Source organism: Aquila chrysaetos, chromosome 8 (assembly GCF_900496995.4).
Source record: "Aquila chrysaetos chrysaetos chromosome 8, bAquChr1.4, whole genome shotgun sequence".
NCBI classification, from domain to species: Eukaryota; Metazoa; Chordata; class Aves; order Accipitriformes; family Accipitridae; genus Aquila; species Aquila chrysaetos.
This window is the reverse complement of record NC_044011.1, coordinates 40,986,695-41,002,837: the sequence shown is the minus strand read 5'-3', so window position 1 is coordinate 41,002,837 and position 16,143 is coordinate 40,986,695. Positions and strand designations below refer to the sequence as shown.

At 50.1% G+C, this 16,143-nt stretch overlaps 4 protein-coding genes across 5 annotated transcripts; 2 read left to right on the top strand and 2 right to left on the bottom strand.

Moving 5' to 3' along the window:
* Positions 1 to 403: 403 nt before the first annotated feature.
* On the bottom strand, positions 404 to 5,245 carry FDXACB1 (ferredoxin-fold anticodon binding domain containing 1). Of its 2 annotated transcripts, none has more exons than XM_030022655.2 (5): positions 4,933 to 5,245; positions 4,234 to 4,390; positions 3,891 to 4,094; positions 3,310 to 3,468; positions 404 to 2,572 (listed from the first exon to the last, which is right to left on the bottom strand). In XM_030022655.2, exons 1-5 carry the CDS (start codon positions 5,138 to 5,140, stop codon positions 1,384 to 1,386), a joined length of 1,917 nt encoding a protein of 638 aa, XP_029878515.1. In that variant the 5' UTR covers positions 5,141 to 5,245; the 3' UTR covers positions 404 to 1,383. The 2 variants fall into 2 exon arrangements, with proteins under 2 accessions (XP_029878515.1, XP_040981375.1); XM_041125441.1 differs by having other exon boundaries at positions 5,065 to 5,244.
* Position 5,246: 1 nt separating this feature from the next.
* C8H11orf1 (chromosome 8 C11orf1 homolog) lies at positions 5,247 to 7,388 on the top strand. Its single transcript, XM_030022659.2, is given in 5 exon segments — positions 5,247 to 5,642; positions 6,006 to 6,167; positions 6,169 to 6,198; positions 6,200 to 6,235; positions 7,128 to 7,388. Coding segments are annotated over 5 exon segments (390 nt in total). The 5' UTR covers positions 5,247 to 5,573; the 3' UTR covers positions 7,221 to 7,388.
* A 1,184-nt stretch (positions 7,389 to 8,572) lies between these two features.
* On the bottom strand, positions 8,573 to 12,228 carry CRYAB (crystallin alpha B). The gene is made up of 3 exons (XM_030022657.2): positions 11,806 to 12,228; positions 10,087 to 10,209; positions 8,573 to 8,903 (listed from the first exon to the last, which is right to left on the bottom strand). The coding sequence occupies exons 1-3, from the start codon at positions 12,001 to 12,003 to the stop codon at positions 8,700 to 8,702; spliced, it is 525 nt and encodes a 174-aa protein (XP_029878517.1). The 5' UTR covers positions 12,004 to 12,228; the 3' UTR covers positions 8,573 to 8,699.
* A 1,932-nt stretch (positions 12,229 to 14,160) lies between these two features.
* HSPB2 (heat shock protein family B (small) member 2) lies at positions 14,161 to 16,143 on the top strand. The gene is made up of 2 exons (XM_030022656.1): positions 14,161 to 14,305; positions 15,192 to 16,143. Exons 1-2 carry the CDS (start codon positions 14,212 to 14,214, stop codon positions 15,641 to 15,643), a joined length of 546 nt encoding a protein of 181 aa, XP_029878516.1. The 5' UTR covers positions 14,161 to 14,211; the 3' UTR covers positions 15,644 to 16,143.

Below are 16,143 nucleotides of genomic sequence, written 5' to 3'. Positions count from 1 at the left end.
CCCGCTCCCTTTCCCCTCAGGCGCCCGCTCTCCCCCTCACACAGGCGCGCGACGCCTGTTCCCGCCCGCTCGCGGCCCCGCCCCCGCCCCCGCGAGGCGCCCGCGCGCCGCCCGGGAGAGGGGGCACGCGCCCCGCCCCCGCCGCAGCCCCCGCGCCTCGTTGCCCGCCCCGCAGCGGGGACCGTCTGCGCGGTGCCGGCCTGCGGCGGAGCTCCGGGGGCTCCCGCCGGCGTCGGACCCGCTCCCCGCGCCGCGGCGGAGCTCCCACCGCTGCGGCGGAGCCCACTGGGCTCCGCTGGGACGCGGCGCCGGTGGCAGGTCGCGACAGAGTCTGTCGGCAACTGACGGCAGCGGTCAGTATCGGACGGGCCCCCCTTCGGCTCCGCCGCGAAGACTCTTGCGCTTACGACGAGGAGGTTTTTATTTCGTTCCCAAAGAGCCGGGGGGGCTCCGCTGTTAGCATTCGGGAGCAGACTTTCCAGCAGTAGAATTACTTACTGGTAGAAGAGCCTAACAGAACTACCTGGAAGCGCTTCTTTGTGTCTGCGGCAGCCATGAATTACCTAGCACAATCCGGGAGTCGCTATGGTGTCAGCAGTGACCTCAGGTCTTGCGAGTCTTCAACGTTTGTTAAAAGAAAGGCTTCTTGCTGCCTTTCCCCAGTGTAATCCTACAGATCCCAGTAACTCACTCTCTTACTGGAGTTCTCTGTCAGCAGTTACATCTGCTGTAGCGATTAACGCACTCCTGGCGGTACAGCTACCCTTTAGGACCAGTTAGTATCCTTTAGAATCTAGTAACGGAATCACCATTTGTGACTACCATCGGTACTACTCAGAAAACAGCCTGCTGGTGCACGCGGCTGGGGCCCCACCGGGTGCACCCCTGGCACGGGCCTCCCTTCTGAGACGGGCTGCGTGGGGCAACCCAGCACGCACCATCCTCCCACAGGGACCGAGCATCTGCGCAGAGTGCTTTCAGTGCTCAAACTGTACGCAACCCTTCGGAAATAGCAAGATCCTCCCTCTTCCAGGGTACTCGATACAGTTGCCACCACCACAAGGGGCTGGGCAAACACAAGTGAGAGTAGGAAAAGCGAATTGGCATCAGTAAGGAGATCAAGCCCAGTCTCACAGGACCCTAGCAAAGAAAGGCTCCACTGGTTAAGATGAGCTTTCATTACACACACGCAGAACAGGAAGGTGCTTGGTCTGCATTAACAGGAATTTCCACATTTACAATGTGTGCAGGTACTTGAAGTCCACACCGCCTTTGTAAGAGGCACTGCAATAACACACAGGTCCAACAAGATGTAGGCCACATTTTCCGGATCGGCAACAAGCGCAGACGCTGCTCAAGCCCCTGAAAACAACAGAGAAGGCTCTACCGAAGAGCTACCCGCAAGCGCTGGTTTATCTCCTTCCGAAAGAGCAGCTGCATCCCTGCCACCTCCTGGCGGCTCAGTGCCTTGTCACAGGACTGGAAGGTCAGGCGGTAGCACAGGCTCCTCCGTCCGGTCTCGGACTGCTGGAAACTATCGATTAACTGGATGGAGACGACCATTTCACCTGACACCTGCCTAGCAACTGTGTGAAAAGCAACTTCATCAAATTGTTGCCCATCAGGAACCCAAAAGCTGACATCATGCACATAGGAAGGTGGATAGAGAGAAAAACTCCTGAAAAGCCTTAACTCTCCTCTAGGAAATTGACGGAGGAACCGTGTGTCTGATGTCCAGAGCATTCGCCAGTCACATATTCCACAGATCAGCATGGCTAGGAGGTCCAGATTCAATGAAGCAAAGACAACAACCAGTTCACTGCTTACTAGTTCGTAATGAGCTGTCCTTATGATTCCCACACAGAAGCCCTTCTCACAGGAGCCTGAAGTATCTGTCTCCATACAGATGAAGTACTGAATTTTACTAAGCTGAGATTCAAAAGCAGCAAAGTCATTTAGCTCAGTTGTTTCAAAGCTTGTTGCTTCCTGCAGATTGATACTCACTTTAAAGCCCGGAACAGTCTGGTGAAAAGAATGTATGCTGGTTTTAATGTTATTCATCAACATCTGGATACAGCTGTTCTCTGTACCCCTGTTAACTGCACATACAAAAACCACCTCATGAAAAACAGGCATGGAGTAAGGAGTGACAAGACACTTCCTGAAAACTGGGCCAGAAAGAACATGAAGTGTCCCCGGGAGAAATACTCCTCTTTGTATTATTGCCTGAGCATAAGGTAGAAGGGAAGGTCTAAGATAATACTGTTTTGAAACGTGGCATCCCTCTTGTACATTCACCCAGCCATTCTTATCTGTGTCCCTGCAAAAATCAACATGGGAAAATAAAACCGCATTTGCCAGTCCATTAGACATTTCTTCAGTGCTTGGAGTCTCCTCTGGGCTCAGAATGATCCAAAAGATGTTTGAGTGACAAACACCATTGAGGTGACCTTGGTGGAGCAGAGAAAGGCAGTAGTCAGTGTTTTGTAACGGAAAGGCTTGGCTGAGCTCTGCAGTGAGCTTGTCCTGTAGTGTACGTACTGGATGATTTGAATTTAGTTCTAGGAAACCCCTGTGAAAAATAAAAGTGCAAATTACAGACACCACTAAACAGACTTCCTTGAAATGCCTTCCTGTGATCATAACTTGAGTGCAGCAATTTACCCAAAACAATTTCAGATATTATGCCAGTTTCTAGGAACTACCTGAACAAGCCAAGCCTTTCATCAAAGGTGTTGCAATGGCTAACACATTTTCAGGACAGTGGTGTTTGTCTCCAGGTCGCAATCAAGAATTAACTGCGCTTTTGCTGGTAAAAAAGGAATGAGACTTAACAGTCAGCATCACCATTTCCACTCAGCACAAGCATTACCACACTACAGAAATTAATAAAACTGTGCTAGCCCTGGATAGTCTCCAAAGTACGCAGCAGTTTGCCTAAGAGGTTAGCATTTTTTATCCGAGCTAGCCTTAGTATTGTGGTATTAGCAGACACCATGTCAGCTCCTGAATTTCTTCCACAGTACAGTAAAACAGATTAAAATTTTCATCTTTCTTTGTGTGTTCGAGTATATAGCAGCTTGGTCTCAACCGTGAAGTTTCTTTTTGTTCTGTAGACTTATTTTTAAGTAGGCCATAACCAAAAGCCAACACGAAGGAGACCTGAAGCAGAGATGGAACAGGAAATTCTGTAAAGGGGAAGGGAGGGAAAGTGAAGCAATTCCATTTTATCTGATACCTACGCCGGTCGTTCCTACTGAGAGCAGGAGTGTGTGGTATTGCCAAACAGAAACTAATTATAAAACTTACCTATTAATTTTGTCCACGAGTACTTGCGGTACTTGAAAAGAAACTTTTCTGCTTTCCAGTTCTATCTCGCAGATCATGGGTTTGAAATATGGAAGTGGCATGCTTCGTGTGAAAATGTGGTTTAAAGCTCCCTCTACACAGAAAGATTTATCCTGACTCCTGACAATACACAAAAGCAGAGCAAAGTCATTGATTGTTCCCTATATTTAATGTGTCACAAGCATGCATTACACAGATAACTGTGTAACACTAACACACCTCTTGTTGAATCCCAGGTCTTGTTACAAGACGGCAAAAATGCAACTCTACTATACTTTTACTGGGCAGCTGGTCCAACATTGGAACAAGTTGCACAGAAAGGCTGTGCAGTCTCCATCCATGGAGACTGAATGTGGCTCTGAGAGACTTGCTCTAGTTGGCTCTGCTTTGAGCTGTGGGGTAGGACTAGGTGATTGCCAGAGGTCCCAGCCAACACCAACCATGCTGTGATTCTGTGATTGTCTGCTAAGCAGATGCACATACCGCAGTCCTCCTGCTGTCTTTAGGCCAAGACTGACCTTTGTTCTGAAATGGATGGTTACCTGTAGCCTGTACACTTATATCCATGGATAGTGTCTGCTTTAAAAGGATGAACGTTACTCAAGATAAATCCAGCTCCTGCTGCCACAGCCACTATTTGCCAGCTGTTGTGCCATTCTCTCCTCGGTTGATCAGCAGGTGTCCCACCCTGTCCATTGCAAAGAGCCACATGGATCTCTCCCTCCTCTGTCAGCACTTCTGCAGAGCTGGAAGAAAAGCCAGGCAACAAGAAAAATCCTGCTAGCGCACCCAGAAATTTTATAGTGCCAGGAAAACACCTGTAACACAGCTAGAAATCTGTATCGCAGCAGTCAATTAGCATAGAACTACTTCTGGTTTACTTACCCATGGAAAAACTGGGCAAGAAGCTCTCTATTCTTCACTACCCCAGCCTTTCTCCCACAGTGAGGGAAGTTGAAATAAATACAATCAAAGCCTCTTTCTTCTGGTAAAAAATAGTCCTTCAGCTTGGTGCAGTCCACAGAAAACAGAACTTCAGCTCCTTCAAAAGTGGGTGAAAAACAAGACTCTGGTGTTTATCATTACAGAAAATTACGAAGAAAGGCAGCAAGTAAAGTCCTCGAGTCCATTTTTAAGCATATCAGAGCAGCAGCTGCCAGTCATGTGCAAGAGGAAAACCAGAAAGCCTGGGCTCCCTTTGCTCTCTTGCAGAGACTTCTGCTGACTGGCTACTTGTTTCAGTAGTATTCCAGTCCGATTAGATTTCAGGGCATTTGATTTAGCCTCTCGGACAATTCCAATTCCTCGCGGCAAAAGTGGCCTTCCGAGATGCCTGCAGTGGGGAAGGGCTATGAAGTAACGGGACAGCTCCTCCCGAGCCACGGCAGCGCCAGGTCCCCGGTTTAACCAAGGCGTGCCGCTCCACAGCCTTGCTCCCACCCTTACCAGAAGAGCGGTTACAGCTAACGGCTGACTACCAGCGACACCGCTTCCCTCCCCGTCCCGGCCTCCTCCTACGTCGCTTTGCCCCACCACCCCCCTCCCTCCCCACCGGCCGGCCCAGCCCCGCAAGCGCCGACCCACCCCTCTCCCGCAGCCGCCGGATGCTCTCCGCCGCTCGCCCCCGCCCGGACACCTCCTCTTCGCTCTCGTAACAAGTGGCCACGACGTGGGTGCCCGCGGCTCCGCACAGGGAGGCCGCGAAGGAGAAGTTACCCTCCCCCAGCAGCAGGACGCGGCGCGGCGGCTCCATCTCCGCAGCCAGAGCCGGAGGCCGCCGGCGCTCCCTCATGACGTTTCTGCCGGCCAGCGGGCCGCCGGCGCCCTCCCTCACCGCCTGCTGGCGGCGTCAGGCCGCGCCGCCCCCGGCCCCGGCCCCGGCCCCGGCCCCTGCGAGGCCCGGGGCGGCCGGCGGCGGGGCGGCCCGCGCCTCCCCTGGGCCCGCCGCGGAAGGGGCTTCTCCCCTCGGGGGCGGCCCGGGCCTCTGCGGGCCTCGCCGGTGCTTTGTCGGCAGCCGCTCCCCCTCAGGGACCCTCTGCGCAGGGCCCAAATGGCTGCCGGCGCCCCTGGCGAGGCCAGGAGCTGTCACTGGCGAGCCGCTGCAGTCCCAGGACTGCGAGTCATGGCTTGGGAGAGAGTAGCCATGCTTTGCTGTCGCCTGTTCCATTTGTGTGCCCTCAGCTGCTGCACTGGGCCGGGACAGTGTTTCAGGAGTCACATGGGTGATGACAGCGGAAGGTTTAAAATTGGCAAAGGCAAGCTGCAGCAGAGACCTGCTGCCTGCGGTTGATGAGGTGTGGTCCTGGTTCAGGCATTAGGTCCCTGTGGGCTTACGTAAATCACGTTGTCTATTTCAAAGGGTGGGTAAGTTATTATGAGAGGTGTTCAGTAATGTGAAGCTGAGAAATGCAGTATCGCAGTTTAGGAAAATACGTACTTGCCATACTACCCACCCATGCCCACCCCCCCCCCCCCAAAAAAACGCTTTTTGGCATCAGGAAGGAACACAGTTCTTCTCTGATGCCCACTGGCACCTATGGAAGTATAGGAGGTCCCTCTCCAGTCACCAGGGGCGTGGAAGGGACAACATTCCATGTCATGTTACGTGCTCTTGAGGTACAAGCTGATCCTAGGGAATTGTTGATTTCTATTGCCAGATCATGTCCAAGATCTGTTTGTATAACTCCCTCCATGGTGCCTTAATGCATGCTGCCGGCCATGAGGAACTGTGGATGGACTGGGACAGCACTTACAAGTTTTCCCAGTACGGCTGGAGGTGCACGACCAATGGAAATGATTACTCAGCGAAAACCCTTATGGGGGAACTGGAATGAAGAGCAATACAATATCCCAGAGAATTGTGCAGCCCAAGGCACCTCCTTCCCAGGCATGTCCTTGTCCTTTTCCTTACTGTGGATATAGCAAATCTCAGTTGAGATGATCGCTTAATTTGTCATGCACACAGGGCATTATCTTTTCCATCCCCAGCTACGAATGCATCAGAGGTAAGCGTCCCACGAGTAGCTTTCCTTTCTGTTGCCCTGCTCCTAGTCTTTTCTACTGTTTTTTAAAAATGCAGAAAGGCAACAGTCAGCACCCTTTTCTCTGATGAGTGTCCCACAACAGTTCCTCTACAGCAGTAAAGATGTGAGGAATGCTTTTTTGTGTAAACTCAGTCTTACTCCTAATAGTGGCCCCAGTCCAGCTCTCTTTCCTTTGCTGTTCAGATGGTGAATCACAAGTCATCACTGAAGCTTTGTGATCTTAGGTTAGACTGATTTGAAAGTAGTAGTGCAATTGCAGATACTTTGGTCTTCCTATAAGATAAAAAATGTTAAAGTTTTTTACTTACACTTAGCTATGCTAAATGTGAGTTTTTCAGTACACTCACTGCTTTGAAACAACATACTCTTCAGATTACAACAAGGGAAAGCATCAGGGAATAAAAAGTATGTGCACATAACTGAAACATAGTCTGTTGGACCTGTAGTGTAGCAAAAGAGGAGCTTCTGAGTGACGTTTGTGCTTAGAGATGACACAATTATTTTCTGTCATTTCCTCATTGTTGGGCTGTGCTCCTGTGCCACCACAGAACAGGTATTTCGAGTCATTCAGGGAGTGGTATTTGCATTTCAGGTGTTCTTGTCTAGCTAACCTCATCACGTTTATCCCCACTGAGCTTTCACTCAAAATTCCCATTTCCCTCAGTTATACTTTCTGGATATATTCTTGCTATTTTGCACTTACTTCCTCAAGGTTTTTTGTATTTATTCTTTTAGGACTTGAATGAGAACCTCACTGGTTTCCGGGCCACCACCCTGAGTTGGAACCTCCTTCGTTCAACCCAACTGCTCAGTCCTGCTACACAATAGACTACAGGCCTCCATATGCAGCATTTTCTTTGCTTGTGTCCGACACTCAGAGAAGGAACAAGAAGGATGCAAGAAATGTAACAGAGATGGAAAGAACCTGCACACTGTGCTTTCAGAAAAACAGGAGGCCTCTCTGCCAGCAGTGCTAAAGGATATCCTTCAAGCAAAAAGACCTGTCACACATTAAAGCCAAATGTAGCATTATGTGAAAAACGTTCTTGCTGCTTTCTAAGCTGTATTGTTTGTAACCTATGTGTGTTTCTGTTGTTTACTTTGTGTGCAGAGGTGACTGCAAGTCACCAGTCACCCTGCGCCTTGTCAGTCAAGCCTAACTAACACCTTAACTGGAAGAGCTTATTAGAACCAGCTAATAGGAAACACTAGACCTTGGCAATTAGGTGGGATTTGGGGTATTTGACAATGACCCCACATCACTGAGTGCTCATTTTCTTTTTCTCACTTAAAGCCATGGAAGAAGGATGTCCTCACAGTTCATTTGAGATTTAAACTGATCCCTTCTAATGTAACTTTTCTCTTAGCAGTTATAAGGAACATAGAAAATAGGCCATAACTGAGTCTGATGATCTGTGCGACAGATCTATGGCATTCCATCCTTTTTGGAGATGAATTTTAGAAATTCAATTCCAGTAATACAGACTTTCCTTTATGCTCATATCCCTTTGAAGAGAGGTGCTAAGCAGATGATGACACCTGCAAAGGACTTAGTAGTGTTTTGTACCACGCAACAATGTTAGCATAAATCAGATTAATACTGTAGATGTCAGATCCTGTTCATTGTTTGAAGGGCACTGACAACATAGTTTCAAAGTGATGTGATTTGCACCGTGAGAGCAGGACATTTTTGTCCTCTCTGGATATATCTGTGTTTACTGCAGCTATGCAGTTTTCATCTGCAACTGCTCTGAATTGGTTGCAGCACTTGCATGCTTCTCCATAACATGAGTCATTCTAGAGATTTAAGATACAGTTGTCTTCCATTCCGTTGTTATCTAATATCCACACTTCGAATGGGTTTCGATTGTCATGAAGTTGTTTTACCAGTCTAATTTCCACTGGAGAAACTTTTCTGTTGCTTGTGAAACACTCTGAAATCCTCTGGCAACATTGAAGGAAAAGGCTCGTGCAATTAGATGTTTGCAAAACATTAGAGTACGTGAAGTGAAACTAGCAAAGTGTTTCTGAACACCAAGACAAGCTCTTCTGGACACACCTGCCTGCCACTGTGTAAGCAAGAATGATGCCAGGTATGTTTCCCTCCACAGCAACCTTACACAGCTTTCTTGACCCAACACTTCCCCTGTCCTCAGTGCTCAAAACAAAAAAATACAAACTGCTTATTCATGTTTTATTTGTTAGTAAACTTACTCAGCATAAATAATACGAGTAGCCATTCAGTATAGCTGGCACCTGATGAAAAGTGCTCTTGAATGGCCCCCCGGGGTGACTTTAAATAGCAGCCTACTTCCTTTGGGCTCCTGCAATGGCAGGCTTCTCTTCACGGGTGATAGGAATAGAGCGCTCAGGGACGTCACTTTGTTTCCTTGGTGCACTCACAGTCAGGACACCATCCAGAGAGAGCGATGAGGTTATGGTCAGAGGGTCCACATCATCTGGAATCCTGTATTTCCTGTTGAACTCCCTGGCAATAAAGCCATGCTCATCCTTCAAAAGGAGAAGAGAAGGAACAGCCCTGATTAGAAATGTTCACTCAGTTCCACCTAAACCATGGGCCCTTTGCATAAAGTCTGAGATCAGGAAGCTCCAGCTCTCAAAGGAAAACTTTTCAGAAAGTTAAAAGAGTTTTTATTATGAGATGCCCTTTTCAAAGAGCCAAGACTGGCCAAAGTGAGACACTGCCCTGCCTAGGCTGCAGGTGCCTGCAGGTGCAGTGTTTACAGGAGGAGGCTTTATGTTCCAGCTCTTGTGCCAGCCAGAGACTGGCTTCATTGCACAGTGGTAAGCTGTCATTCCTAAGATGCAGCAGCTAGACCTACATGCAGTGCCAACCACACCTGTTCCTGAGGGTCTCCAGAGCTCCAGCAATACACAGCTTTCTAGTGAGCTGATCTCTGCTATGGCGCTTGATTATTTTCTTAGCCGAAAAAATCTGCTGAAGCTACGTCAGGATTACAGGCTTCCACCAGCTACAAGTAATGCTGTTCTTTCCTGACTGACAGATCTGTGCTCCCAGAAGCTCTTAGAGCTGACAGTTCCAGTGACATAGCTACTTTATGATGCATATTCGTCTCCTTCTGGCAAGGAGGCAGGGGTGGGGGTTGGGAGGGAGATGGGGTCTGGCAAGCCCTGTTACATACAGCTTTGGATGTGGCTTTTGACTTCTGTCTGCCCACTTGCCACACAGGTCTCTAGAACCAGCAAGCTGTGGGATGACTGACAGCGGAACACAACCTTTAAGGATTAGAAACTGATAGATGGGCCTTTTTCAGGAAGAGGTAGCCTTACGGTAACAGAACAGGGCAATGCACTGATTCATTATGTGGTTTAATTAGTACAGTTCGTTGTTAGCTTATTGAATGCCTCACTGCATTCCTGGCCTCTTCCCAGAGAGAAGGAGGCCCAGAAATGCCCATTTCAAAGATGATTTTCCAGTTCAGTTCACAGTTCGTGTAACATCAGCAATAAATCTCCACCCTGTTGCTGCCCAGTCTGGGATCAGCTGAGGGCGGGGTGCGTGCACAGAGCATCTTCCGTTAGGATTGGTTGGTAAAAAACATTAGAAGCATTTGAGATGAGCACAGGAGAGGATTGTTTTGCAGTCTCCTTGTTTAACCAGAGATGAGGAAGCTCACACTGACAATCAGTTGCACAGATAAAGTAGAAGTACCTGGCGCTCCTCGTGTTTCCCATGAATTTCTATCATGTCTCCAAGCACCTTCACTTTTAGCTCCTCAGGGGAGAAATGCTTCACATCAAGATTTACAGAAAATTTGTCCTTCTCCAGTCGCATCTGCAAAACAAGGAAGGGACTTCAGAAAAGAGCAGGTGACGGTTTCAGCTTAAAAAGGCTCTCAGAATATAGCAGTTCAAGACTCAAGCTTCTATCTACACATGCATGTCTGACCTTCAGACATGATCCTGGGATTCTGATCTGGGTGGCTTTGTCCCTTGCTGGCCTGTTACATTAATGCCCATCACTACAGAATCTAAAATGTGAATGCTTTCTCTTGATCACATGAGATAAATGTTTTCCTTGGGAGTGAGGAAGAGATTCTCTTAATCTGAATTTGTTAAAACTGACTCTTTAGTTTTGCATCCAATCCTTTTAACAGAATGTCTGAAGGTTTCCAGTTTCTGTGACTGGATTTTGCATAGTCTTTCAAGCAAAAGAAACCCTGACTGTGCAGCTGACTGCAGCTCATCTGCAGGCTTGCAGGCTTTACCCCTGCATCGTCACTATTTAGTAACCAAAATAACGTGTCACTGGCAAGCAGTACTGCCTCACTGCTCACCTCTGTTATCTGAGCAGCAGGACTTCTGCTGAAACTGAGTCACCTGCTGCTAACCTCACCTCCTTCCCTTCCATTTTGCACTTTATCGCCTCTAACAAATACTGCTTTTTGCTGCTTCCTGAGGTTGAATTTGCATTTTCTGCCTGTCTTGGACACGTTTGGGGGACTTTGCTATATGAGCTGGCTGTCTCTGCCTTCCTGCTGCATTCGTGGTCAGGGAGCGTGTGAGCTGGGATGTGGAGGCAGCCTCTGTGCCAGCTCTAGGCTTATTGGTTTCCGCAGTTTGACCTGGAAGTCTAAGTGCTTCCTCTTCCTTCTAGATTATTTGCGGAGATTTCTCCACTGTGATAGTCAGATGTTATCATCTGTGGTGCTTATTATGGCTGCTTCAGCGGACAGCGAGACCCAGGTCACTAAATCAAGGGAAACATTATGCAAAGATTAAAAAAATACTTTCCTCTCACTCATTTGGCTTAGAATAGCTCTTCAAGTTACTTGTAAATAAGACAGCTGACTCGCAGAACAGGCAAGGTTGGTTGAACTGCGTGCCTCTTGGCTCAGCCCCTGAAGCAGGCAGATGGCTGCTTCATGATCCTTTGGGTCCTGTAACTTACTTAAAACGCTGCTCTTCTCAGCAGTGATTCTTTAAAATAGGCCCCTTTTTCCTCAGCAACCATGAGCTCCCACACTGCCTGACATGAGGATCACACTACTCCTGCCCACTAGCCCTGTGCTGTTTGCTTCTCAGGAGGAAGTGGGATTGAAAGTTTTGCACAGCAGGCAGGGAAATTAGGCTTCCTCCTTTCTTCCGTCAGCTCTTACAGTCATTTGCTGCACACACTCAGCTCAGTTTGCCTCTATTCCCAACACTATGGCAATAGTTGCTGTCAGTCACAACTGCTTAGCAGAGCACACAGAGGTTCTTGCCTAATGCAGAGGAGCAGAGGCACAAACACAGCACCCTTTTCCCCAGCCTTTTCCTAATCACCACCTACAAGCAGCTTCCAGGCTCTCAGGTCTCATGGGTCTGCAGCTCCAGACCCATCAGGACGTGCACACAGCAATAACAAAAAGCAGTAAGAAGGGAAGATTACCTCAGAGAGTCCTGTCTCTAGCCAACTGGGCATCCGAAGAATGGGGGATCTCATCAGGAAGGGACTGAGGCTGGGGGAAGCAGGGAGCAGCTCTGACTCCTGCAGGTGCTCTCCGAAAATCTGGTCAAAGATACGACTCGGTGCCAACCAAGATAACAGGGGTCTGCGGATTAGGGGGTTATGAATGGTGATATCCATTGGAGTGCGCTGGAGGAGCCTGGCAAACAACTGTGCTGCAGTGCTGTGCCGGGAGCGTGGGACAGCTTTATACCCGTGCAGCTGGCCTGGCCTTCCGCCCCCCCCCCCCCCCCCGAGGCCTCTTGAACAGTGGTGTCAGGGATTTTATTGTCCCAGTCCTGGGCTGGTCCCTTCAGTGGTGCCCAGTAGCTGTCTGGGGGATTTGAACACACTGCTGAGGAGGAGGGGGAAGGGGAGAAGAAGAAAAGGAGCCTAATGGGGCAGCAAGAAGCCAAACTGCCCAGCCGCCCTCCCCGCTCCCCACGTGCTGTTTATCTGCAGAGTCCCAGGCAGGCTTGGCAGATGTTCCCAGCTGCTTTGGATGCCAGCAGAATCAATGCAGCTCCTATCTTTGGCTCACAGGGAAAATGACAAGGGGCCATTGTTCCCACTGTCAGCACTGAGACTTCAGCTCCCCACATCACTCACCAGTCTAGGAGGAGCTCTGCCTTTCTTTAAGGCAAGAGAAGCCACAGGTCTGCTTTAGCTAGAAGGCAAGAAAGATCCCAGGAGCTCTTTGCGAGATACCCTGGCAGTGCGGCTCTCTGCAGCCCAGTAAGCCTCACTGCCTTAGTGCATGCCCATTGGTATGTGTGCGAATGAAGGATGGCTTTCTCCACAGTGCTTCAGCCCAACACCTCTCATCTTTTGCCCACTACAGAAACCACTTTGCTGGAGAAAGCAGAAGAGCCTGACACTCTGTGACCTCAGACTACTCCAGAGGGCTGTGAGCAGAGATAAACTGGGCATGTCAACGGCATCCATGGTGCTACACTGAGACATGCTTTCTCAGGGGTGCAAGCTACCTCTATCTCCCTGTGCCCCTGCAGTAAGCTGATTTCCTATAATTATGCTCCTAATACATCTTAATTCACACATTTATTTTAATTCCTGCCTTGCCTGTGAACCTAAATTATGGGAATGGGTTCAGCCTAGCAACTGTCCTTAAAGAGCAAGAGCTAGTCTCTGCCTCTGAGAGCTCTCAACTCAAATACAATTACTGGCTCAGAGGCACATAATTCTTACTGCTAGCACCACCAGTCCTTTGCAAAAAGGTCTGACCCTCTTCATCTCAGCTTGCCTGCAAGAATAGGGAGCAAAAATTGCTCTGTGCAACAGCGCAGGCCATAAATACCTTCTCCAATTCCCCATTACATCAACAGCAGTGCACCTGCTCTCTCATACTGCAGGGATATGGACTCAAGGAAATCTCTGGTTTCAGGGTATAAGGAGCTTAACTGGGCACTACTCCCCTCCCTGCTCCCCCTGTCCCTGCCCCTCCCCAGTTCAATAAAACTGGACCTATGCCAGCTTCAGATCCCTGGTTAACTCATGATCTCTGGCACAAATGTTTCTCGGGGTCTCATTACCTTCTGCCAAAGCCCTGGCCAGGGGACAGTCTGGACAGCCAGTTGCAGCAGCATGGTTTGGGATATGGAGGTGTCAGCAGTGGGATCTGGATCCTGTCTAGCCCTGCTTAACTACCTGCAACACTTCACCACTCATAGGAACAAAAAGCTAGAGCCATCCACTCAGCTTCTGGGAAAATCAAGCTCCTTTGTGTAGCGCACAGGAGGGGCTGATCTGGGCCCTAAGCTCCCACTGGGCTGATGGGTGTGATAGTGACTTCACATGACTTTGCACGACCTGACCAAGCACCAGACAGCATTAGCTATTGCCCCATCCCCACAGGGGGCTTCAGGGCCAGCAGGACCAGTGTCAGAGACTCTTTGAACCTGCTTACAATGAGCCTTCTTGCTCGCCCTTGCCTTTGGGAGCACCGCAAGCAGCAGAGCCTGAGGTCTGTCCTGCTTTCTCCTACTTCAGCCTCCCTCAGCTCACCTTTGTGCCTCCCTGCTGGACTTGGCTACCCATTTGCCTCCTGCACCCCCTCTTCAAGGAAGGTATCTCAGAGGCTGGGAGGAGGTGTGGGATTTTCCCTAGCCGTCCCTGACTGCAGGCAGTGCCTGCACTCCTTGCTGGAATGCAGCGAGAAGCTTCCCTCGTCACCCTGGCGAGGCATCCTGGGGCCTGTGCGTGTGGCTATTTTGGTCCATCTTTTTATCACACACTCCTCCCTGTGGAATTCGCCCAATTAAAACCTTGCAATCTGGAGCCTTCACTCTCAGAGGCAGTGAGTGCTTGGAAGGTCCCCTTCCCGGACACACCATGGCTGCACGGACTGTCCCCCACGCCTACCCCATGAGTTTGGAGTACGAGTTTGCCAACCCCAGCAAGATCTACGACCAGAACTTTGGAGAAGGTAAGAAAGGAGATGGGACCCCCCCCCCGACACCTTTCTCTCCCCTGGTGCAAGAGGGCTGGTAGAGTCCCCCTGGGGAGATTGAGCTCCAGAGCAGGCTAGGGAAGCTGGAGCCAAGGAAATTTGAGCATGAGAACCCAGGTCAAATCAGCAGGGAATATCCAGGGAATAGCCAAGGTGCTCTCTTCAGGTCCACTTTCTCCATCCATGCCTACTGCTGTCTCTCCTGTCCCTTCCTCATGCCCCCAGTGGTCTGGCATTCATGCATATGCTGTGCAAACATGGAGCAAAATGCTCCCGGGCGGGGGGAGTTTTTGCAGCCTGAGGCTGTGGAGAAAAGCTGAGCTGGGGTGTTCAGCACAAAGCCAGGCAGTGGCTGGCAGAGGGGAAGGAATGTGGGCAGCAGCAGAACCATTCAGCACCAGCACAACAGCATGAAAAGGCAAAAAGCTCCAAGGAAAGCCCTCTGGACAATGGCACACAAAAGGCCTTTAGTTCTTCAGGGCAGTTTCTTCACCATCAGCATTTTCCATGCCCATCCCTGGCTGTGGGCTTTGCACTGCAGAGCGCCCAGTGCACCTGCCAGTCCCTCCCTGTCCACCCAGCAGACATGTGAAAGCTGGATGACAGCCCGTGGCTTGCTGGCAGCTGCCGGCTGTGTGGTGGGAGGCAGTGGCTGGCAGGCATCTGGCTCTGTGTGTGTTTTAGAGACACGAAGGTAGGAATCGCGAGAGTCTCCATCCATATTGTGCTGATGTGGTGGCAAAACCAAGGTGTTTGCCAGGTCCCAGCCTCCTCCTATCACCCTCCCCTATCTGCTGCCAACCATCCTTCTCCAACTCCTTCGCCTGGAAACCCCACACTCCTCACTGAGTTTCATTTTCAGGTGTGTCCCCATGTGAGATTTTAGCCCCTGCCCTGTACCATGGCTACTACATCAGGCCTCGGATCAATAAGCAGCTGGATCGAGGCACCTCTGAGATCAGCCTCAATGAGCACAAATTCCAGGTGTTCCTGGATGTCTGTCACTTCCTGCCGGATGAGCTCACTGTCCGCACCGTAGACAACCTGCTGGAGGTGATGGGGCAGCACCCACAGAAGGCTGACCGCCATGGCTTCATCTCCCGAGAGTTCACCAGGACCTACATCCTCCCTCTGGATGTCGACCCGTTGCTGGTGAGAGCCACATTGTCCCACGATGGCATCTTAAGCATTGTGGCTCCCCGGACGGGGAAGGAGGTGAAGGCCAGAGTCAACGAGGTGAAGATAACCCAACAGGAGCAGCCAGTGGGAAAAGAAGAACAGTCTGAGGAAGGAAAAGGGAAGGAAGAGTCCTAAAGGCCCCAGATCTGGGCTTGCACAGGGAAGGTGGGGGGGACAGGGGTGGGGAATCCACGGTGCCAGACCCCGATTTCTCACCATCAGTGTTTAGCAGGGCTGTGAGGCAGCCATATATATGCCAGACTTCTGCTTCTTAAGGCTGATGGCTGGAAAAAGGGACTTGGAACTGAAAAAAAGAAGGAGACTAAAGTGTTAGAGATGGTAATGCAAGTTTTCTCCTAGGTCAAGTGCTCACTGAGCACCACACAGGGTGCTCTTCTCTCACCCCAAATGAGAAGGGTCACTCTCACCCTAAACTGTGAGGCTGTGTCGCAGTGGACTGTTAAACAGCTGCTGTGCTCTAGCCCAGAAGGGTACTGGGAAGAGGGAAGAGAGAACCCCAGTGCCTCACTTCTGAGCTGGTGGCTGACCTTTGTGGAGATGGAAGGTACTTGTTGGTCTGTAAAAGTGCCTGCAGCTCTCAGGAGGAAAGAGGAATAAATCTGCCTCTGATCTTC